At 48.7% G+C, this 24,691-nt stretch overlaps 1 protein-coding gene and 1 pseudogene across 1 annotated transcript; one reads left to right on the forward strand and one right to left on the reverse strand.

Moving 5' to 3' along the window:
* Nucleotides 1-2,053: 2,053 nt before the first annotated feature.
* Nucleotides 2,054-8,820, reverse strand: LOC136639153 (zinc finger and SCAN domain-containing protein 31 pseudogene; annotated as a pseudogene).
* Nucleotides 8,821-14,810: 5,990 nt separating this feature from the next.
* On the forward strand, nucleotides 14,811-23,020 carry LOC136640405 (zinc finger and SCAN domain-containing protein 30-like). Its single transcript, XM_066615520.1, has 4 exons — nucleotides 14,811-14,885; nucleotides 16,330-17,182; nucleotides 20,059-20,173; nucleotides 22,001-23,020. The coding sequence occupies exons 2-4, from the start codon at nucleotides 16,367-16,369 to the stop codon at nucleotides 22,933-22,935; spliced, it is 1,866 nt and encodes a 621-aa protein (XP_066471617.1). The 5' UTR covers nucleotides 14,811-14,885; nucleotides 16,330-16,366; the 3' UTR covers nucleotides 22,936-23,020.
* Nucleotides 23,021-24,691: the final 1,671 nt, after the last annotated feature.

Here is a 24,691-nt window from a genome sequence, read left to right on the forward strand (position 1 = left end):
CCCTTGCAACCTGCTGCACGGATGGGCTCGGGCTGGCGGTGATGGGAGGGGAAGTATACATTCCTAGATAAGTATACATCTCTCTATACCAGGGGTGTCAAACATATGGTCCACAGGCTGGATGCAGTCCATGGAAGCCTTTTATCCAGCCTGCGTGATGGTGATGCTGGGAGAGCCCAACCATCAGCTGCTGAGCTGCAAAGTGAGGCACTGGCAAAAGCAGCTCTGCTGAAAGGGTGGCCCATATGATAACTGGGCTAGCCCAGAACCACCCTTTCAGCAGCACTGCTTCTGCCGAGGTTCTGGGAGGGAGAAACAGAAGGAGGCCTCGGAAGGAATGGTAAGGGGAGAGGCAGACCAAGAGGGGTGAGAGAGGGAGAAGCTGTGGATGCAGTGGGAGAGCCCAACTACCAGGGGCTGCTCTTTCAGCAGCACTGCTTCTGCTGAGGCATAACTCTGCAGAGCGCCTCTCAGCTGCTGAAAGAAGTGACACCTCGGCAGAAGTGCCACTGCAAAAAATGCTGGCCTGCATTGGAATTTGGGTCTCATATCCTGAAAATATGACCAAGACTTTAGTGTATTTCCCCTTCTGGCATTGAGTTCTAAGTGAGCAAGTGCTTAGTTCTGGTCTATGCTTAATGATGTCAATTCCTGCTTAAGGACATCACTTCAGCAGGCAACGTGAATGCTGCTTGGCCCAGTGTATGAAACCGCCTCGACTCCCCTGCTAAATACAGATCCATCTCACGTAGGACATTGGAGGGGCTTCTCTGTTTGCGTGGGCTCATTTCAGCCTAAAGTGGCAGCCTCAACGTTTCTGAAAGCCAGCTTTTTGGCCATTTATCGACAACTACATGCCAATAAAATGTATCCACATCATCACTGCTGCTCTTACCAGGCCTGTGACTAACCAGGAGACCAGGAAGGGAAATCCAAGTCTGGTTTTTCAAACTGATGCTTCAGCATACAACAGTACTGCACTAACATCTGTAGGCCCCAGCACTAACTGATTGACATCCTTGAAAAGGAAAAATATCAATTCCTTTGGCTTCTCTGCAGAATAGCCTCTTTAGCGCTCTCTCACCCTCTCCCACTCCTCCTCTGTATCTACAATAGCAAAATATTTAACATTATTTCCTTCCTGTCCATCAGTATGCTTCATGACCAAGTAAGGACTGAACCTGGGTCTCTCTGGGTGACACTCTAACCACTATACCACACTGCCCAGCACCCACACAGATGCAATACACCTCCACCCATTCATCAGCTTGAGCCTTACAGCCCAATCCTATCCACACTTTCCTGGGAGTAAGCCCCATTGACTCTAATGGGACTTACTTCTGAGTAGACATGCACAGGATTGGGCTGCTAGTCCCCTTTACATGTCTAGCTTGGGGAGGAATACAAAGTTCTGATTCAGTTTACTGCTACCACAGGGAAAAAAACCTTTTAAGATGATTGATAAATTTTAAAACACACACATTCGAACTGACTGAGAAGCTTCAGTACAGCTGCGCTCCCCGTCTGTCTATTTTCTTTTGTATGTGTGGGTATTTAAGCCAACAAGTGACAAATGCAGGGATATTTTTAGGCAAGGTGGTTAAAGAAAGATTTTCAGCACAATCCTATGCATGTCTTCCAAAGAGTTAAGCCCCACTGATTTAACCCAAACAACGTATATGCAATGTTGAGCAGTAATGGCTTAAATGGGACCGATTCCCAGGTAAGCGTGCATAGGATTGCAGACTTTGTGGGCCTATTTGCAAGTCAGTGACCTGTTTTAGGTACATAAGAACATAAGAACAGCCCCACTGGATCAGGCCATAGGCCCATCTAGTCCAGCTTCCTGTATGTCACAGCGGCCCACCAAATGCCCCAGGGAGCACACCTGATAACAAGAGACCTGCATCCTGGTACCCTCCCTTGCATCTGACATTTCTAAAATCAGGAGATTGCATATACACATCATGGCTTGTAACCCATAATGGATTTTTCCTCCAGAAACATGTCCAATCCCCTTTTAAAGGCATCCAGGCCAGATGCCGTCACCACATCCTGCTGCGTTCCAGACTGACCACACTCTGAAATATTTTCTTTTGTCTGTCCTAACCCTCCCAACACTCAATTTTAGTGGATGTCCCCTGGTTCTGGTGTTATGTGAGAGTGTAAAGAGCATCTCTCTATCCACTCTGTCCATCCCCTGCATAATTTTGTATGTCTCAATCATGTCCCCCCTCAGGTGTCTCTTTTCTAGGCTGAAGAGGCCCAAACGCCGTAGCCTTTCCTCATAAGGAAGGTGCCCCAACCCAGTAATCATCTTGGTCACTCTCTTTTGCACCTTTTCCATTTCCACTATGTCTTTTTTGAGATGCGGCGACCAGAACTGGACACAATACTCCAGGTGTGGCCTTACCATAGATTTGTACAACGGCATTATAATATTCGCTGTTTTGTTCTCAATACCTTTCCTAATGATCCCAAGCATAGAATTGGCCTTCTTCACTGCCGCCGCACATTGGGTTGACACTTTCATCGACCTGTCCACCACCACCCCAAGATCCCTCTCCTGATCTGTCACAGACATAAAAAAATAAGAGGGAAAATTGGTGTAGTTGAAATGATAACCTGTTGCAAGGCAACAGCAGAGTCCTCATCCTAGTTCTGCACTTTCTGATGAAACAGGAAATTCCAAGGGATTCTTCTTGCATTACCTACAGCAGCACAGGAAGATCCTAGTTCATGCTTCGTCCTCTCCCATTGCAAGTGGAAGACCTTCAGTGGGCCTCAGAAGTGCTCGACTTTGGAACAGGGGCAGGTTACAAATGTGAAAAAGGGCACTGTCCAGTCAAGGAGCTATAAAGTGGCTTTTCCCCCCCATCTCCATTTCATACCCACAACAATCCTGCAAGGTTGTCCAAGCAAGGAGATTGCAACCAGCACAGGTCACACAGAATGCTTCATGGCCAAGTGAGGATTTGAACATGGGTTGCCATGGGCAACACTCAAACCACTATACCACACTACCCAGCAACCATACAGCCACAGTTCTGCCTCCCGCTGTTTCCCAGCTTGAACCCTCTCTAAAATGCATGGGAATCGAATGGCTATTCCCACCATAACCAGAGTCCATGTGGACATTTCGTACACATCTGGGTATTACTTGTGTGGCACACTAACCACACTGCTAGCAGTGTTTCTCAAACTGTGGGTCAGGACCCACTAGGTGGGTTGCGAGCCAATTTCAGGTGGGTCCCCATTAATTTCAATATTTTATTTTTAATAGATTAGACTTGAAGCTACCATGGTATGTGACTGCATTTGGGGGAATGTGACAGACCTGTACTTTTAACAAGCTACTATGTATATTCCTTTAGCAATGATAGTCAATGAGACTTACTCCTGGGTCAGTGGGGGTAGGATTTGCAGCCTAGGATTGTTAAAAATTTTCCTGCTTGATGAGATCACTTCCGGTCATGGCATCACTTCCAGCGGGTCCTGACAGATTCTCATTCTAAAAGGTGGGTCCCAGTGCTAAATGTGTGAGAACCACTGTGCTAGAGGAACCCTGGGAACGGGAGGCTTTATGCTAGTGGTAGGCAGCTGGATTCCCGGAGTGAAGTCCAGCCCTCCAGAGGCTTCCCATCTGGTTCCAAAGGCCACCAACACCATCACAGACAAGGAGATCCACCATCTTCCCACAGAAAGCTGCCTTGGCCTGGGTCAGACTTTTGGTCCAGCTAACTCAGATTGTCCTGGCTGGCGGTGGCTCTCCAGGGTTCCAGATTAAGAACAGTCTTTCCCAGCCCAAGTTAGTTCATCACACTATTAGTTGCATACGCCAAGTGTGTGTCCATTTTCAAGGTTCTAGATGGTGTGGAAGTACCCTAGCAATTCTGCTAACACAACGAGTTCATTCATTTTGCTTTCTGTCAACACTTCCCCTCTTGGTGGATGCTCTGATGCCTGACCAGAAGCGACCTGTCACTGAAAATTTTCCCACAGTCTGAGCATCTGTACGGCTTCTCTCCGGTGTGGATTCTCATGTGCACTCTCAAGTTCGAGTTCCCGCCAAAGCTTTTCCCGCAGTCCGTGCACGTGTACGGTTTTTCGCGGGTGTGTGTTCTCTCGTGCACAAGAAGGCCGGAGCTCTGGCTGAAGCTCTTCCCACAGTCCCGACACTTGTACGGTTTTTCTCCCGTGTGAATTCGCTGGTGTCTGATGAGGACCGGCCGCTCTCTGAAGCTCTTCCCACAATCCGTACATGTGTATGGCCGCTCTCCCGTGTGAGTCCTCTTGTGCACGATCAGGTTGGAATTGTCACAGAAGCTTTTCCCACAGTCCGAGCATTGGTACGGCTTCTCACCAGTGTGGATCCTTTCATGTGTGATCAGGTAAGCTCTTGTACTGAAGCCTTTCCCACAAACAGAACACTTGTACGGCTTCTCTCCCGTGTGGGTCCTCTCGTGAGCTTGGAGGTTACACTTCAGCTGGAAGTCTTTCCCACAATGACTGCATGACTTCTCTCTCTCGTGGACCGGCTTTGGCATCTCGCCCCCAGGGATCGTTAGCCGAACCACGTCTCCATCGAGTTCCACATACCGTCCTTGAGAATTGATAAACTTGTCCCCTTCTTTCTCAGCATATGTCTCCTCCTGCCTTGGTGAGGGTTCCCCTGGACTGGGCCAGCAGGAAAAGGTCTGCTTGGCTCTCCCTGGCAACATCCTATGTGGTTCCAGTTTCCTGGAGTTCTCCACTTGGTTCTGCTCCTTGGCATCCCCTGCTGAAATAAGGACACAGAATCCCAATGTGAGTCTTCCCCCATGTTAGTTACCAGCTGCTTTAGTTTTTACGAGCTTGGTAATACCTGTGGACATATTTGCACATGTTGTCTTACCTGGTGGCGATCCGGGGGGGCAAGAGGGGCAAATACCCCAGAGGCCATGCCTCTGGGGGCAGCGTCACCTTCCTCTCCCTTACCTCTGCCCACCACCCCCATCCAGGGGCCTTTGGAGAGAAAGGGAGGCTGCGCGCAGCCTGTCCGGTTCTCTGAAAGCCCCTGGATGGCAGGAAGAGACACTCAGCGGTGGGGGGGTGCGCTGCGGTCCTGGGGTTGGGTGGCACAGAGGCCCCGATACATTAGTGTGCCATGAAAGGTCTGCAGGTGTGCTGCTGGGAGTTTGGAGCACAGTGGTTAAAAAAAATAACCGAAAAACTCTTCTGGGTTCTGCAGCTCTGTTTCTAGGGCAACTGTCTAGAGCAGGGGTCTCCAAACCCTGGCCCGAGGGCCAGATGCGGCCCGCAAAGAGACTCTAACCAGCCCACGGTCAGCCTCTGATCCCCTGAGAGTCTCTGGTCCAGTTGCCAAACACAACCAGAGTTGTGCTTGTGTGGTGGGGGAATGGAGGTCCATTTAAGCGTGTGCTTTATTTCTTGGGCTCTGTTGGTGCTTGGAGAAATTCTGGACATTTGAGCCCATCCATTCATTCATTCATTCATTCATTCATTCATTCCAGTCATTCTTCTAAGTTCTACCTCTAATGTATTTATTTAAATTTTATATTTAATTTTTTTCCAGCCCTCAACACCGTGCCAGAAATTAGATGCGGCCCTTCAGTCAAAAAGTTTAGAAACCCCTGGTCTATAGTAACAAATGTCTGTTCCTCTTCCTCTGCTGGCAAAGGGATAGACAAGTCATAATTCTCTAGCCCAGGGGTGTCAAACTCGTTTCATACAGAGGGCCAAATAGCATTCATCATGTCTGCGGAGGGCAGGAAGTGATGTCATTAAACAGGTCATAAAAAATAAACACTTTCTCACTTAGAAACTCATTAGCTGCAAACGACAGGAGAAAATATGCAAATCTTGATCATATTTCAAGATATGGGAGAGTCCAATTTTGGGTTACCCTTTCAGCAGTAATTCCTTAGCACTGCTCAGCAGCCTAGGACATGAAGGCTGAATAAAAAGCTTCAGCGGGATGCATCCGGCCCCCGGGCCTTATGTTTGACAGCCGTATTCTAGACAGTTGTCCTAGAAACAGAGCCACAGAACCCAGAAGAGTCTCCTGGAAGAGATATCACAACAGGCAAAGACCATAGTGGTCAGTGTGCCAGGAGAAGACAAACACTGAAAATTGCTCTTCTATAACATGGGCTGAGGTGAAAGGTGGGCAGGTCTGGGACAGCAGCACATAGCTATCTTTCCCTTTCCCATTGTATCGCAGTGCTGACCAGAGTTACAACCCTGAAGTTATTATTGGCCCCAGGAGCAGAATTTTAACTGGTGCCAATTGCAACTTTCTTCTCAGGGTCCACGACAGCTTCAGGGGTTCAATTTTTGTTGTGAAAAAAGAAAAGGGTTAAATTCCCACCTATTGGCTGCTATTTACATGTGTATGCACATATGTGCACACAATACCACCGGGCCAGATTATGGGTCACACATTGCTTCCAGTCTCCTCCATGTGCATATGTACATAAGAACATAAGAACAGCCCCACTGGATCAGGCCATAGGCCCATCTAGTCCAGCTTCCTGTATCTCACAGCAGCCCACCAAATGCCCCAGGGAGCACACCAGATAATGTAAAATGGCTAAGAGGCTTAAGGGCACTCCGAAGCAGAAGCTCCACCCAGGGCAGCAGTCCCTGCCCTGGCAGAGGGTGTCACAAATGTGCCACAAGGTACATTTGAACACCCAGAGAGTAAGCAGTGCCAGCAGGGAGGCCTGCATCACCCCGCCAAAGCGGCATCCAGGCCTTCTGCCTGACGGAGCAGGTAAGATCACACCAGGTGGTTGAAAGAGCGTAGTTCAAAGGCGGGGAGGAGGCATTCCAGGTGGGGGGAGGAGAAGAGTGGAATGGGGTGAATCAGGCTTGGGAGGGGCTGGGATCAGCAGAACAGACCTCTGCTTTTTCTAACCCCCTTTCCAGCCCTGCCAGTATTACTCTGGGCCACTTGCTTAGCAGGCACAGATCCGAGTAGCCCCATAGGGCAAGCTGGGGCATTACTTGGGGTAAGGGAGAAAATATCCCCTTGCCCCCAAGTTGACCTTCAGCCTGCTCCTAAGCTGCATTGGATACAGCAGAGACTTGGCTCTGCTGTGCCAGCGCAGTTTAGGATTGGGCTGTGAGACAAATCAGTACTCCTGCAGCAGGAAGTTCTGGAAGGCAGTTGTTTCAGCCCCATCTCATCAGCAGTGCCTCTGCCCCATACATACAGCATCTAACCGTTCGCTGTCAACCAGTCAAAAGTCAGCCACAGAAATGCTTTCTTGCGATGGTGAAAGCTCAGCCACAAGGACCTCTTACCCAGCACGGTTGCCGCTCTGTCGCTTTCCTGTTTTATCTCCCTGAAGAGTGGCCTCTGCCAGGCATCCGGAGGAGACTTTGATTCAGCGGGCATAGAAGCGGCTCCTTCCTTGAACGTCCCCGACACCTGAATCAGAAGGAAAGATCACTGTCATAGGAACCTGAATGCAGAAGAAGGGCAGTATGGGAAGCTAGTCCATCCTTCGCCAATCTTTGCCACCAAAGGGCAAGCGAACAAGATAAACCAATGTTACACATAGCCAGCATCGCATTTAGAACTGGCCCTCGGTAACATCAGCATGCTGACATAGTTCCTACCCAGCAGGAAGTCAAATCACAACAAATCCGGGTTCATTTCCACAGCAGATTCACCCATGTTCGGTTCAATTCCAGTTCAAACCCTAGTAGCGCAATCCGATGCATGCTTACTCAGCAGTGAGTCCCACTGTGTTCAACGGGGCATACTACCAGCAAGGGGCATATAAAGTTGCAGTCTAATTTTAAAAATCACTGTGCTAGTTGGTTCCCTACCACAGAGACTCTGCTTGCTTTTATTCCTCTTTTAAACATGCAGACACATTCAAATATGGCACACACACACCCCCACCAGCAGCCTGGTGCAGTCCACTATGCCGTCAGGATTCTACCACCTTGATCTCCTGCAGGGGGAGACCAGATTGTATTCCCAGCCCCTCAGGACTGACAGTAGAGAAATGCTCTTACCTGCTCTTGATGCTTCTTCTCAGCTTGGTGCCTCAGCAGGAAGTCTTCAGCCAAGGCCACTGCCTGAGAGCAGTTCTCCGGCACGCCATTCCGGACCCAGCTCTGCATTTCCTGGGGTAAGATGGCCAGGAACTGCTCCAGGATCACCAACTCCAGGATCTGCTCTTTGGTGTGCTTCTCCGGCTTCAGCCACTGGTGGCAAAGATCCCAGAGGCAGCTGCAAGCCTCTTGGGGCCCCTTGGCCTCCCCATAGTGGTACTTCCGGAAGCGCTGGCACTGCATGTCGGCACTGATGGTCTCCGCTTCCTCAAGAATCTCTTCCTTCACTCTCCCACGCTCTTCCTCATCTTTGGCCGAGAGGTGGTTCTCCCCCTGTTTGGCTTCTCTGCTGGGGCCTGGCAGGAGTATCGTCCCCCTCTGTTCCCCGGCATCAGCTGTTCCCTCAAAAGGGGTACAAAAAGTCTGCATTTCGTCTCTCCACGACAACCCTTGCTGAGGTGGGTTTCTCCCTTCCAAGTGGGAAGCCTCCATGGCCTTCAGGAACTCCTGCAGTTGAGCTTCCCAGGGCTTTGGCTGCCCCTTCTGTGGCTCCTGTTGGATGCGGTCAGGGACATTTCTTTCCCAGAAGTCCCTGACAGTCCCAGCCTGCATGAGGTAAGGGCCTAATCCTACCCCTGGCTCCAAGGCAGCAGAGTCGAGTTTCTCTGTTTTCACCTCCTGCTCTACAGCAGCCTCCAGCTGGAGACCCAGAGAAGATGGATTTTGTTGCTCTCTTTGCTCTGCAGCCATTTTCTCTTTCAGGCAGAGTTGGGTGATATCAGCAGTTTCCCCCCAGTCTCAGTTCATCACCACATTGCAGGGTTTCCGGACATGGAGGTAGTTGAGAAGGGAACTTTAATCGAGGTGATGGACAGCAGAGAGGGGCTTCTCCCTAAGGGAGGGGGAAAGAGAGACCAGCATTGAAAGTCAAACAGAATCCAGTGATTGGGATGGCCATCCTTGAACCTGGAAAAAAAGAGTACTTCTGGGCATGTGCAGAGTAAGAACATTCAAAAAGCTCATCTGGATAAGGTCAAAGGTCTATCCAGCATCTTGTTTCCCATAGGGGCTGATCAGCAGCCTCTGGGAAGCCCACAAGCAAGAGGAAAAGACACTTCTCTCCCACCACAGCTCCCCCTCCAACTGGTCTTCAGAGGCAGACTGCTGATGGATCAAGTGACAGCACATAGGCAGCATGACTAGTAGCCAGCAATAGACCTGTCCTCCAAGAAATTGTGGAAGTGCCTTTCTCCCACTGTGAAAGAATCATCATCACAAGCCCACAGGTTCTGGGGATCAGCAGGAAGTTTGCATGTCATTCATAGATATTATTTGCAAGCCATGACATCCAAGAAAGCCCTAAGTGCCAATTTAGGCATGGAACAAGAGGCCTGCAGCACCTAAAAGATGAACAGTTTTGTTAATGGCAATACCAGGACCAGACTGATTGGGGGCCTTGTGTTGGCTCCCCCGCCCCACAGTGGCCCTGTCCATCCCTGATGGTACACTGGATGATACCATTGCCACTGGAAAGGGAAACAGGTGTCAGTCCAGCCAGCTGGGCCGTCTGATTTGCGTGGGCCATCAGCCAGTCCCAATATGACATCATCACATCTTAAGATAAGTGACACAAGTGAAATTATTCTTTAGCCAAGACGTACTGGAGGAAAACAAAACTGTACTAAAGGTTACCTTAGGACGTCCTATCTGCTTAGAGCCATCAGTGTTTTCACTGAAATGTACTAATGAAGCAATTTTGGACAGAGACACATAATTAGCCCCCTTTGGATACAATCATGATTATTGAAATAAATGAAAATAGGCAACAATCCCCAGTGTTTCTCCAGCTGTGGGTTGAGACCTGCTAGATGGGTTGCGAGTCAATTTCAGGTTGACCCCCCATTAGGTGGGTCCCCATTCATTTCAATATTTTATTTTTAATATATTACACTTGATGGTACTATGGTGTGTGACTGCCTTTGGGGAAATGTTACACATCTGTACTTTTAAAAGGCTACTAGGTATATGCTTTTAACAATGATAGTAAATGGGACTGAATCCTGGGTAAGTGTGAGTAGCATTGCAGCCTAGGGTCGTTAAAAATTTTTCCTGCTTGATGAACTCACTTCCGGTCATGACATCACTTCCAGTGGGTCCCGACAGATTCTCATTCCAAAAAGTGGGTCCTGGTGCAAAAAGTTTGAGAACCACTGCCCTACACAAAATACTCCGAGTGCTAGTATGAAAGCCTAACTTCCTAATATACGAGTCATCCTTGTGGCCAAAAGTACAAAAAAAAAAATCAAAGAGGGAAGAAATGAATCGATAACTAGATCTTTTACAAACTCTTATAAAATGAGGGGCAAATCCTATCCAACTTTCCAGCACGGATGTGGCCATGCCAACAGAGAGTGCATGAAACAGGGTACACACTGCATCCTGTGGTGGGGGGCAGTCATGGAGGCCTCCTCAGGGAAAGGAAAAGTTTGTTCCCGTACCTTGGGGCTATTTCTTTACCTTTGTAAAGCTGCTGGAAAGTTGGATAGGATCGGGCCCTAAATCAGTGTTTCTCAAACTGTGGGTAGGGGCATGTAGACATTAAGCACACAATCTTACCGACATTATCTGGCAAGATCTGGTAAGACATGTAGACATTAAGCACACAAAGGTCACAAGCCAAAGCTCAATCACCTCCAAAACCAGCTGTGCTACTGAACCCGGCATGACACCCTGCAGGGCTTTTCATCTCCCTTCAAGTCATTCTTCTGCCCACTTCCTTTATCCCTTCCCATAACTATCACATTCCCTCCTCATATTCTATAGGACAATGTTTCTCAACCAGGCATACTTGTACCACTGGGCAGTACTTGAGGTGGTGTCCAGTGGTATCTGTGACCCCCACCACCTGGCAGCAATGCAACAGGACAAGCAGCCGTAGAAGGCCTGGCTCAGCAGGCGGAGCGCCAGCATGCACTTTTCATGTGCTCAGAAAAGCCCTCCTGTCCACCCTGAGCCTCTTACTGGTGTTTGAGCCCAATCCTATGCACATCTACTCGAAAACATCCTATTAGAGTCAATGGGGCTTACTCCCAGGTAAGCGTGTTTAGGACTGCAGCCTTTATCACATTGGGTCAAGCCTTCCAATCTAGAAGCAACTGGTGATGATATCATCAGCAGTTACTTCTGGTGGTACTTTCAATAGGTGGACCGTGTGAAGAGGTGCAGTGGGGGCCAGGCATTGAGAAATGCTGTCCTAGGATAAAGTCAGACCTGGCAACCACCACTCACGCCCTACTAACCCCCAAGCCCAGACTTCTGCAGCATCCAGGGCATGATAAGAGAATTCTGACATTATGAATGTTGTGGAACGGGATGCCCAAACCCTGGCCCTGGGGCCACTTGCAGCCCTCGAGGCCTCTCAATGCGGCCCTCAGGGAGCCCCCAGTCTCCAATGAGCCTCTGGCCCTCTGGAGTTTTGTTGGAGCCCACACTGGCCTGACACAACTGCTCTCAGCGTGTGGGCAACTGTTTGACGTCTCACATGAGCTGTGGATGAGGGTTCCCTCCACTGCTTGTTGTTTCACATCTGTGATGCAGGAGCAGCAGCAAAGGAAAGGCCAGCTTTGCTTTGTGCAAGGCCTTTCATAGGCCTTGAGCTATTGCAAGACCTTCATTCATTCATATAAGTTCAATCTTTAATATATTCATTTATGTACTTATGTAAATTTATTCAAATTTTAATGTAAATTAGTTCTTTTTTCCCTGGCCCCCAACACAGTGTCAGAGAGACCATGTGGCCCTCCTGCCAAAAACTTTGGACACCCCTGTTGTGGAGCTGTCCCAAATTTCAGGGGGAGGCAGATGCATTTTCCAGCCTTGCCACTCAAGAACCAATTACCTGGACATTCCTAGGAGAGAACCTGGACCTGACTGCCTGTACAGAGCCACAGATGCTCCTGGCGCACACAGGAATCCAGCCTCCACCCAGCTACGTCTACCTGTCCTAGCATTGCCTAATCTTACTGACAGCTGTTCTCCAGGTACTTAGGGTCTTCCCTGGCCCAACCGAGATCTGCCTAACCAGAAATGCCAGGGACCAGAGCTCAGATCTTTTGCAGGTTCAATCAGAAGTTTCAAACAACATTCTCTCCAAGCCCAGTCCTGCCTCCTGCCTCCCTGTCCTGATTCTTCCATGCTTCTGCTATCTCTGTCAGACAAGTGCTTGATCCAAAGGAGGGTGAACCCAACCACTGCTGCTTTCTCCAGTGTAGATGCAGCGATGGAGAGAAGAGTCACCTGTGTGACTTCTGCCTGTCACACAGCTGCTGAAGCTCAACCAGAACAGCAAACCTGCAGCCCTCCCTGCCTTTGCCATAGACACACTTCCCCACTCACCAGACCCTTCCCTGATGCACAGAGGGAGCCACTCCAGGTTGACAGCACCCACTGCCAGGGAAATTTAAACCTGACTTTCTCCAGGTGGGCGGGGCAGGAAGTGACTTACACAATTTGCATCCCTCCCTTCCCAAAGGAGTTTGCCTTCTCTAGGAAACGGCGGCTCAATGAGGTTAACCCTTTATGGACTGCCCCAGCCCTGATGCTGGAAACGGTGCAGTGATTTGTACAGTGCCTGGGAAATCAGGAAGGATTTGCTATGCTCTGATAGCGTTGGACAGCATTTGTGAAGGGCTGATCTGTCACCAGCCATGATGACTAAGTAGAACCTCCATGTTCAAATGCTGTATATCTTGGAATTCTAGATGCCTGCTGTTTGTTGGAGACAGTATACTCAATTAAGGCTGCAATCATATACACCAGGGGTGCTCAATAGGTGGATCGCGATCTACCAGTAGATCGCGAGGCAAAATGAGTAGATCGCGGAGTGCCGACCCCCCCCTTCAGGTGCCTCTGGGAGGAAACACCGGGAGTAAGGCCCATTGTACTCAATGGGGCTTACTCCCAGGTAAGTGTGGCTAGGATTGCAGCCTCACAGCCTAATCCTAGGCATGTCTACTCAGGAGTAAGTCCTGTTATACTCAGTGTGGCTCAAGGTACACCAACATACATTGTGCACATAAATGTTATATGTTATGATGGCGCGAACATTGTAAAAAAAACTCTGGTAGATCTCCGGGCCCTGCTGGGTTCCAAAGCAGCTCTTGAGCCAAAAAAGTGTGAGCACCCCTGATATACATGCTTGCCTGGAACTAAGTCCAAATGAACACAAGGGGGTTTACTTCTGAGTAGGCATTGAGACCCACAGCCTTTCCAGTTATGCTGCTTTAGTATTTAATAAAGTATGCAAGATTATATTAATCCTGGCTTATGTTCCAGAGTATAGACCAAGTTTTATTGCAATCTTTGTCCCATTTTCTCCTTGAGAAGAGCTGTTTAATCCTCATTTTTGAGATCCGAAAGGGTACTTCTCCACTGGTGCCTGTTGGGGTTTAGGCTGCAATCCTAACCACACTTTCCTGAGAGTAAGCCCCATTGAACAAAATAGGACTTACTTCTGAGTAGACCTGGTTAGGCTTGTGCCCTTAATGACATTTCTATTAGCCTCCTGGTTCTTCTAATATGCACTAGATCAGTGGTCCCTAAACTTTTTAGCACCAGGACCCACTTTTAAAGACAGTACTCTATCAGGACCCACCTCAGTTTAGCAAATTTTTAAAAAGAAGATATAGAAAGAAATATTCTGTTCTATTCACTCATTTATAAGTAATGATAACCAGAAAAAGGCCCTCAAACTTTATCACTCTGTATTCACAGAAGCTTGTGGGGCAATTAGCAGCTATCTTGCAAACTGCAGGAGCTGAGTTCTTTGCAGGGTAATTACCTGAGGGTAATTAGCTTTGCAGGCTAATTAGCTGAGCTCCTGCTGTTTGCAGGCATGTGTAAAATATAGGGAGATAAATGTGCATCTTACTGGTTATTATTACTTATCAGTAAATAAACATTTCTTTCTAGATCTCCTTTTAAAAAAGTCTGATAAACCTACATAAGAAGAGCCCCATTGGATGAGGCCAAAGGCCCATCAAGTCCAGCTTCCTGTATCTCATGGTGGCCCACCAAATGCTTCAGGGAGCACACAAAACAACAAGAGACCTGTGTCCTGGTGCCCCCCCCCCCGGCAACTGGCACTTTGAGGTAGACTACCTCTAAAATCAGGAGCTTGCACATACCTACCATGACTTGTAACCCGTGATGAACTTTTCCTCCAGAAATTTGTCTGATCCCCTCTTAAAGTCATCTAGGCAAGATGCCATCACCACTTCCTGTGGCAAGGAGTTTCACAGACCAGTGACACGCTGGGTAAATATTTTCTTTTGTCCGTCCTAACTCTCCCAACACTCAATTTTAGTGGATGTCCCCTGATTCTGGAATTGTGTGAGAGAGAAAAGAGTATCTCTCTAGCCACCAAATCTAGATGGGTCCAGATAGAGTGTCGTTTTAAAAAGTGGGTCCTGATGCTAAAAAGTTTGGGAACCACTGGTCTAAGGCAGCTTCCTGCCGGGCGCAGTGTTGGGGGGACAGCTCTACTCATTGGATTGCAGCCTACTGCACACAGCTTTTAAAGTCTCCGAGCCCCCAGCCAAAGCCCTTCTCAGCTCTCCAAAATGCTCTGCCCAATGGTTAAGGACATGGAGCTCTGCAGCCTAGAGAGGTCCGGAAACATGAGCTGCTTTATGTCAACAAGGACAGCTTGTTCCGGGTGCTTTTGCCCTGTTTTGCAGCCTTGCAACCTGGGTGGGGAAAGTCCAGGGAGTTGCACCTTGCAGATCTGGCCTGGGCTTGGAAGGCCGAGAGAGGCGGTGAGTGCAAAGGGAGCTGGCTGCAAGGAGCAGCACCAGAGACAGAATTCCTGGGCACCGAAGGCTGGGCAGCCCCCTGGTGCAAGCTGCTTCCTGCCTGCTGCTTTCCATGGCTTGAGTTAAGTGGCTTGCCTGGCCCCTCTCCGGCTCCATCAGCACAGCTCAGGAGCCTTCAGAGCCCACAAAAAGCAGTGAAAACCAAAATAGTTAGCAAGGAGAAAGCAAAGCAAGAAACAAAACAGGTGCTACTTGCCAAGCGGCTAAAACAATTCACAGAAACTTGGCCAAAAGGAAAGAAAAAGTTGTGTTATACCAAGATCCAGGTTCAGATTCCTGCTCCTGGGTGACTTTGGGCCAGTCAACATCTCACAGCCTCTCCGGGTTGTTGTGAGGGCAATTGAGGGCAGGAACTATGTACACCCCCCTGAGAATGTGGGGCAGAGGGGGATGCAAGCCCCCCACACCCTCTGGATGGCCAGCACTATCCCTCAGGTACATTACAAAACCCCTTGGTCGTGGCGGTGGCACGATTGCTGCAGTGCCATTGCCAACCCACCCACCTTACCTCAAATAAAGAGTTTCCAGCTTCTGGGTAGAAGTTTTGGAATCATTGATTTAATGTGTCACTTCACCCTTTGTTCTGACTCTGAGTTTACAGGTTTTATATTGTGTGTTTGTGTTGACCAGCTGCCGCACCAGGTCCACCTGGACGTAATTTGCCCTTCAGGAAACCCCTTTTGTTTCAGTCTCATTTCGAAAGTATTGACTGTGTCCGGTTTTCTCCGTGGGCCGCATCTGCAAAGCTGGGCTGCTGCGTTCTCCGCTGCCTAGTCTCCTGATCGCAGAAGGTGGTCTTGAGGTCTTAGTGGTCTTGTGCAAGACAGAACCACTGTCCATGTTTGCCCCCAGGTATCCTCCTCCCTGCCCACTTCAGTTTTTCTTAGGCGAGAAAATTCTAAACCACCCAGCCTGAGTAGGCCTCTGGTCATGGTGCAACTCACCATTAAGGTGAGCAGCTCACCATTACGGCCTGAAGTGGCACACCTAGGACCTTTCCAGGACCAGACTGACAACTTTAGCACAAATTAGTATTATGTAACATAATTTGAGAGCGCAATACCATAGTCTTTCGAGACTGAAAGTTGCCAACGTGAACATAACATAACAAAACATAACATAACGTAATATCATTCGTTGTGGTAGTAGTAGTATTTAAGTCTATTTGTACAAAGGACTGACTTTCATTCCCTGGAACAATTGTGGAGGTCTCCATGTAACCCCCTTTCCTGGAGGGAGGAATGATAGAGATAGAGGTCTCCATGTAACCCCCTTTCCTGGAGGGAGGAATGATAGAGATAGAGGTCTCCATGTAACCCCCTTTCCTGGAGGGAGGAATGATAGAGATAGAGGTCTCCATGTAACCCCCTTTCCCTTGCTCCTGCAGAACCTGCGCAGTGTTGGGCAGCCTCAGAGAGGGAGTAATGGCAGCTGATCAGGGGTACAAGATGACTGTCACTGAGAGGACAGCAGCAAGTGTGGGTTTCCATTTCCAGCCTGCCCTTGACCCGAACACGCAGCCCAGGATGAAGATGGAACCGCCTGTCCTATCTGCTGCCGAAACAGAGGAGGCATCCCAAAGCACTTCTTTTGCTGCTGAGGTGGGGAGTCTGAGGGAGTTACTGAAAAGGGCACCACAGCAAGTCAAAGAGGAACCAAATGAAGGATTGGCTCAGTGTTGGGAAGCCCAGTGGCAGGAGTTCCTGAGGATCATGCAGTCGCCTCACTCGGGTTGGGGGTACCACCTGCCACCTCCCAGTCCAACAGACGATCCAAAGATTTCCCCAAAGGCTCCCTTTGATGAAGTGGTTGACCCTAGCCCGTGGTCCAAAGCCATGTGGGTGAGCCAGCTCCGGTCAGGCCTCGGTGGAGACATGTCACAGACCTGTTGCGGCCCGGATGTCACAGACAGGGGAGTGAAGGAAGAAATTCTGGACACTGAGGCTATCAGCTCAGACCTCGAACGGCAGCGCTTCAGACAGTTCGTTTACCAGGAGACCGAGGGCCCCCGAGATGTTTGCATGCAACTCTGGGAACTTTGTCGCCAGTGGCTGAAGCCAGAGAAACACACCAAGGAGCAGATCCTGGAGCTGGTGGTTCTGGAGCAATTCCTGGTGGTTCTGCCTTTGGAAATCCAGACCTGGGTCAAAGAGGGTGGCCCAGAGACTTGTATCCAAGCAGTGTCTCTAGCAGAGGATTTTGTGCAGAGGCAACAAGATGCTGAAAGACAAGAAGAACCGGTGAGAGGCAGCTTCAGGCCTTATTTAGCGATGGCAGTGTTGCTCAGGGTTCACTCCTGTGAGCTTTCAGTGCTGGTGCTAGGCGTTGTAAACGTGCTGTAAGGCTAAGGCACAGTACCGGGGGGGGGGGAGCTGGAGCTGGGCCAGCGCCAGTAGTAATGTGCCTCAGCATTGCAGGGACAACCAGCCAGCAGTCTACCAGAACCATCCAGCAGTGGTATTTTGGGGGGGGGGGAGGTGGGAAGTGGGAAGTGGGTGGAATGGGGCAGAGCGAAGGGAGAAGAGGACCCAAGAGGGGGGTGGAGATGGTGGCAGATGAAAAGTGAGTGCAAAGCTGAGGAGACCCATTGCCACCAGCTGCTATCTACCCAGGGTAAGGGAGCAAATGCTTCCTTCTCCAGAGGAGTCCTCTAGTGGCATCTTGGCACCCACAGGATCCAGGGTAGCCATGGGTGCCGGGAATCATAGGATTGGATTGTCAGTCTGTTCAGACCTGCTTTGTGTCCAACAGGTACTAGCATTAGCCAATTTGCTAAAGCCCCTCAGGGACTTTGTGGTTCATCCTGGTGCAGCAAAATCAAATATGCAGCAGATTAGAAGTTTGGAATGCTTCCAAATTTTATTCTGCAGAAGAGAGAAAAATAAGCAACCCAGTCTCTGCCCTAAGGGCTAAGGCAGGGGTGCTCAATAGGTGGATTGCGATCTACCGGTAGATCGCGAGGCAAAATGAGTAGATCGCGGAGCCCTGTCTCTCCAAACTGTTAATATGTCAGTTTCGTCTAGTGACTAGACGAAACTGACATATTTAGCTGACACTAAACTGACACTGAAACTGACACTTTAGCTGCTCTTCAGGCATGCAGCAACAAAACTGAGGAAACTGACTAGACTCCAGCAGGGGCTCCATACATTAAAGGGGGTGTCTGTCAGACGCTTCCTTCCCCCCTGGTAGATCTCCGGGCCTTGCCGGGTTTCAAAGTAGCTCTCGAGCCAAAAAAGTGTGAGCACCCCTGGGCTAAGGGTTTATTATTTATACAGTGTGCCCTCCTTATCCGTGGGCTCGGAGTCCACAGATTGAATATATGCAGATGTGAGCCCTTGAATAATGAAAACTCAGAGGACACATGCGGTCTCCATGGGCCTTGGAAGGCTACCAGAGGTGTCCAGAAGGCACTTTTGGTTTTCAGTCACGTCCAGGAGGCCCTGTGAAGCCCTTCTACAGATTTGAATAAATGGATCCCCCACGGATAGGGCCCACTACATGTAGCTATTTCAAGCAAGTAACAGCCCAATTCTGTGCATGTCTGCTCAGAAATAAGTCCCACTAGAGTCAACGTGGCTTACTCCCAGGAAAGTGTGGCTAGGATTGGGCTGTTTGTCCCTTCCCCTTTGGGGGCTGAACTCCTTCGACATAGTGGTCAGTTACATTCTTTTCTCTACACCAGGGGCGGGCAAACATTTTGGCAGGAGGGCCACATCATCTCTCTGACACTATGTCGGGGGCTGGGGGGGGGAAGAATTAATTTACATTTCAAATTTGAATAAATTTACATAAGTTTACATAAACGAATACATTAGAGACAGAACTTCTATGAATGAATGAATTTTACTGAGGTTATTGATAATACACATGAGAACTATAATACAGGCATGTAGAAACACATGAGAACTGTGAAGTGTTTGCCACATGCCTCTTGCACAGTGGAAACATACAGACCAAGCCTTGCTCTAACTTGGTCCGCTGCTCACGTCTGGCGGTCACAGCCAGCAGTTGCAGGCCAGTGCAGGCTCCAACAGTCTCCGGCAGACCAGAGGCTCATTGGAGACTAGGGACTCCCTTTGGGCCAGATTGGGGGTCCCAGAGGGCTGCAAATGGCCTCCAGGCTAGCGTTTGCACACCCCTGATCAACACCCTTCCCTTTTTTGCTGGGCAGAAGACCCACCCAAAAAGGAAGGGTGTAGATAAAAAAAACATAACTGACCACCATGTAAAATGAGTTCAGCCCCCAAAGGGGAAGGGACTTGCTTGCTTGATTTACCCAGCAAGTAAGTTTTGACTTACACCCTAGTCAAGATGGGCATTCATTGACTGGTGAGGAAGATATCTGTGCAAACACAGTAATATTGATTGTGGGAATGAACATGAGATAAAAAGGAAAAAAATAAGAACTAAAGTGTAACGGAAAGGAAATTATTTTAAGTCAATAAATCGCTACTGCTGTTATTTGCAGCAGTGGTTAAGCTATGGTGGCGAGGATGAAGTGTCAATGAAGAACCTAGGAGTGCCACATCCTAGGGACTGCCAAAGGGCCTTCCAGTGGCGTAGCTAGAGGGGGTGCAAAGCACTATGTTTTTCAGGAAGCCTCATTGCGGTGTGCAAGCAGCCCCTCTCCTTTGGAGCCATTCTGGGCCGTGAGAGCAAAACGGAGGCATTGCCTCCGTTTTGCTCTCACGGCCTGGAATGACTCCAAAGGGTGGGGGGGGGCCGCTTGCTCACTGCGATGAAGGTCCTTGCAAAACTTAGTGCTTTGAACCCCCTCTAGCTCAGCCACTGTGGCCTTCAAACCCAGCACTGCCCACCGAGCTGCTGACCTGTGTATTTTAAAATAGAGATGCCACTTTTTAACATAACTCCCAAAAGTGTTGCACAAATTCTTAATAAAAACTGTGTTTAAAAAAAAAATGAAGTAACCAATGCTGGCGACAAACAACAGGAAGGTGGGCTTGTCGCATTCTGTGAGGTTCCTGAAGCACTGATTTAGCTCCTGTGGGAGAGCATGATGCAGTGGGCCTTTGCTGTGATCTAACAGCAGATCACAGCAGATCTAACAGAGGGTTGTTCTTACGTCCTTAGCATGGTGTTCTTCTTTTTTCAGATTCCAAGGCCTTCAGAGTGCACAGCCGCTGTGTCCCCCGAGGCAGAGAGAGTTCCCTCGAATGCTGAACAGAGTCAGTTTTGTGATGGGACCAAGCAGGAGAGAGACTCGCAGGGTAAAATTCATTCGTTCAACATACTTGTGTTATCAGACTGTGGTCTTGTGTCAGTGACTGCATGCTCTGCCCTCAAATTCTCTGCAGCCTACAAATCGGAAATGACACTGCCCACGTAACCCTGAGTATTAAGAATGCAAAGCTTACCTTGCCAGGATCAGACCAAAGGACCATTAGCTTAGTATTCTAACAGTGGGCAGCCAAAAGCTTACAGGAAGAGGGTAGCCCATCCATGAGGCTGACTAAGGGCCCAATCTTATATTTACCGGCATCGGTGGTCCTCGGCTGCTGTGGGCTGTCACAAAAGTGCCATAAAGCACTTTTGCGTTGGAAGGGAAGATGCTGGCCAGCATTCAGCCCAGTGCCAGTTGGTGCTTAGAGCAGCACCAGGAAGGTGACAGTGCAGCACAGCCAGCGGTAAATATTGCCACCAGCTGGCAGCGAGCCTTTTTGGGGCGGGGGGAGAGTGGAACTGGATGGGGGGTGCATCCGGCCCAGGAAGAGGTGGAAATTGTGGTAGACTCTCCCTCCATAGCCTAACCCCCCTCCTGGGCTGGGAAACCCCACATGAGCCTCCTTGGTTCTGCACCCATTGACTTATAACCCGTGATGGACTTTGTAGTAGTTATCTACACAGGCGCTGGGCTTTAAGATGCTTTAGCAGTATTTGGCAATAATGACGCAGGCACACCTGCGTCTGAACAAGAGCAAACTCTTGGCCTTGAGGATACGCTGAGTGTCTTTGCCCAGAGTCTGTCAACAAAGGATGTTATGAAGAAGTGCATATCTAGGAATGTGTACTGCGGTCAAGCCAGAGCCAGCAGGTTTCTTAGTAGTGCAGACTTCAGCAACCTTCAATAATTTTCTCTAGTGTCATCATGTGCTTTTAGAATGAATAAAAGTCTGTGGAAGCTAGCCGGGGAGGCGGACTTCTCTCTCAATCTCATACCGTCCTACTTCCGGCTTCGCTCTCCCTGCATCAACTCCCTGAATGTCTGCTGTGTCTCTCTCATTGCTCTGACTTCTTGTTGCTCCAGTTCTAACTTTCAAACCCTCAGAGTGCTTCTGCCTTTAGCACTTTTCCTCAGGCACCAAGGTTCTAAACCCTGGGTGCTTCCCAAGCAACATTGCATTGCAACAGACTTTTCCTCCAGAAATTTGTCCAACCCCCTCTTAAAGGCATCCAGGCAAGATGCTATCACTACTTCCTGTTGCAATGAGTTCCACAGACTAATTACACGCTGGGTAAAGAAATTTTTTTTTGTCTGCCCTGACTCTCCCAACACTCAACTCTCCCAACACTCCCTTTTGACGCCACCGTTCCTCTTGGCGCTGAGGCTCCATAGAATTGGGCTGTCCACAGTTACCTCTGGCAGCAGAGTGGCAGGGAGTGCCTGTCTCCATCTACTTTTTTGCCTCCCTCCTCCCACTTCCTGCACTAGGAAAGGAAGCAGATGGAGCAGAAGAGAAAGTGTGAAGGAGAGGAGAAGTGTCTCCTGATGTTCTTGCCCATCACTCGTCTCCTCCCTACTGCCTCTTCTGCTTCCTCTCCCTTTTTTTTTTCCAGTCGAAGGGGTGGGAGAAGCAGAGATTGGCACATCACCACATAATGAGAGGCAGAATCAGACATTGGAAGAAAGCTGGAAGAAAATGCTTTTTCCTTTTGTTTTCAGCCTGTTAATAAGCTCCAAATGACTAATAGAGGCATGTGGAGACAAATGAGCACCAGAGAATCCACATAGGAAAAATGTGTTTAATCATGTGGGCTAGCGGTTTCCCTGGATTTATTTGCAAATAATAATAATTTTCTCTTTTTGTTCCTGTAAGGTGACGGTGAGTGGTTACCCAAGAGCAACAAAGAGATATGTCTGCTACAAGGATCTGTGGGAATGGAACCAGCCAAAACTTCTCTGAAAAGAGCAGAGGCAAGAATTTCCCAGAGTTGTGAAGAATCCTCGGAAAATCAGCAGAGCTTGGTCAAGGAGCATAGAAGCCAGGGAGGTAAAAGAATGGATGGTTCTGGAGGAAAGAACCCAGCCGCAAGCCGGCAGAGAACCAAGGGAGGGAGACACAAGATGCATTTTGAGCAAGGGAAAAGTCTGTGTGCACACTTGGATGAGAATGGTGTGGAGGAGAGAATGAACACAGGAGAGAAGCCATATAAATGTCCAGACTGTGGGAAGTGCTTTAGCCAGAGTTCCTCTGTTGTTAATCACCAGAGAATCCACACAGGAGAGAAACCGTATTTATGCTTAGAGTGTTGCAAAAGCTTCCGGGTTAGCTCAGACCTCATCAGACATCAGAAAATCCACACCGGAGAGCGCCCTTACAAGTGCTCCGACTGTGGGAAAAGCTTCTGCCGGAGCTCACACCTGGTTAGACACCAGAGAATCCACACAGGTGAAAAGCCTTATAAATGCCTACGCTGTGGGAAAGGCTTCAGTGACAGTTCATATCTTATTACTCACGAGAGAATCCACACCGGAGAGAAACCCTACAAGTGTTCAGAATGTGGGAAAAGATTCAGCAACAACTCGAATCTTACTGTCCACGAGAGGACACACCTCACAGAGAGGCCATTCCGGTGCCCAGATTGCGGGAAAAGGTTTAGTAACAGTCCTGAGCTCACGGCTCATGAGAAGACGCACCTGTCGGAGAAGCCATACAAATGCTCAGAGTGTGGGAAGAGCTTTAACTGGAGCTCTGACCTTACAGTCCATCAGAGAATCCATGGAGCCGTAGGGGAAATGGTACTTCATTGATTTGTCACAAAATATCTAAAAATTGTATAATATTTTATTTTTGAATGATTGTTTCGAGTCCTCCAATAATTTGGCTATTTCATGATTTTCTGGATTTTCTTTCCTTTTGTATGATTTTGATAATTTATTTAAAATTCTTATTTATCATTGTAATAAAATAAATCAAGAAGAAATCAGGAAGAAATGGTCTTTTCCTTTCTCCATCTTACATAAGAACATAAGAACATAAGAACAGCCCCACTGGATCAGGCCATAGGCCCATCTAGTCCAGCTTCCTGTATCTCACAGCGGCCCACCAAATGCCCCAGGGAGCACACCAGATAACAAGAGACCTCATCCTGGTGCCCTCCCCTACATCTGGCATTCTGACTTAACCCATTTCTAAAATCAGGAGGTGGCGCATACACATCATGGCTTGTACCCCATAATGGATTTTTCCTCCAGAAACTTGTCCAATCCCCTTTTAAAGGCGTCTAGGCTAGACGCCAGCACCACATCCTGTGGCAAGGAGTTCCACAGACCGACCACACGCTGAGTAAAGAAATATTTTCTTTTGTCTGTCCTAACCCGCCCAACACTCAATTTTAGTGGATGTCCCCTGGTTCTGGTATTATGTGAGAGTGTAAAGAGCATCTCCCTATCCACTCTGTCCATCCCCTGCATAATTTTGTATGTCTCAATCATGTCCCCCCTTAAGTGTCTCAATCATGTCCCCCCTCAAGCGTCTCTTTTCTAGGCTGAAGAGGCCCAAACGCCGTAGCCTTTCCTCATAAGGAAGGTGCCCCCGCCCCGTAATCATCTTAGTCGCTCTCTTTTGCACCTTTTCCATTTCCACTATGTCTTTTTTGAGATGCGGCGACCAGAACTGGACACAATACTCCAGGTGTGGCCTTACCATAGATTTGTACAACGGCATTATAATACTAGCCGTTTTGTTCTCAATACCCTTCCTAATGATCCCAAGCATAGAATTGGCCTTCTTCACTGCCGCCGCACATTAGGTTGACACTTTCATCGACCTGTCCACCACCACCCCAAGATCTCTCTCCTGATCTGTCACAGACAGCTCAGAACCCATCAGCCTATATCTAAAGTTTTGATTTTTTGCCCCAATGTGCATGACTTTACACTTACTGACATTGAAGCGCATCAGCCATTTTGCTACCCATTCTGCCAGTCTGGAGAGATCCTTCTGGAGCTCCTCACAATCACTTCTGGTCTTTACCACTCGGAAAAGTTTGGTGTCGTCTGCAAACTTAGCCACTTCACTGCTCAACCCTGTCTCCAGGTCATTTATGAAGAGGTTGAAAAGCACTGGTCCCAGGACAGATCCTTGGGGCACACCGCTTTTCACCTCTCTCCATTGTGAAAATTGCCCATTGACACCCACTCTCTGCTTCCTGGCCTCCAACCAGTTCTCAGTCCACGAGAGGACCTGTCCTCTAATTCCCTGATTGTATTTTTCAGTAGCCTTTGGTGAGGGACCGTGTCAAACGCCTTCTGAAAGTCCAGATATATAATGTCCATGGGTTCTCCCGCATCCACATGCCTGTTGACCTTTTCAAAGAATTCTATAAGTTTCGTGAGGCAAGACTTACCCTTACAGAAGCCATGCTGACTCCCTCAGCAAGGCCTGTTCATCTTCAACATGCAAATGAAGTTGCTTGTTCTTAGTTGCCCTTGTGTTCTATATGGCAATGTTTCGTACAGTTGTCTAATTACAGAAGTTCAATTCCACCATCTTTTAGTGGTTAAA

Source organism: Tiliqua scincoides, chromosome 2, assembly GCF_035046505.1.
Source record: "Tiliqua scincoides isolate rTilSci1 chromosome 2, rTilSci1.hap2, whole genome shotgun sequence".
Classification (NCBI taxonomy): domain Eukaryota; kingdom Metazoa; phylum Chordata; class Lepidosauria; order Squamata; family Scincidae; genus Tiliqua; species Tiliqua scincoides.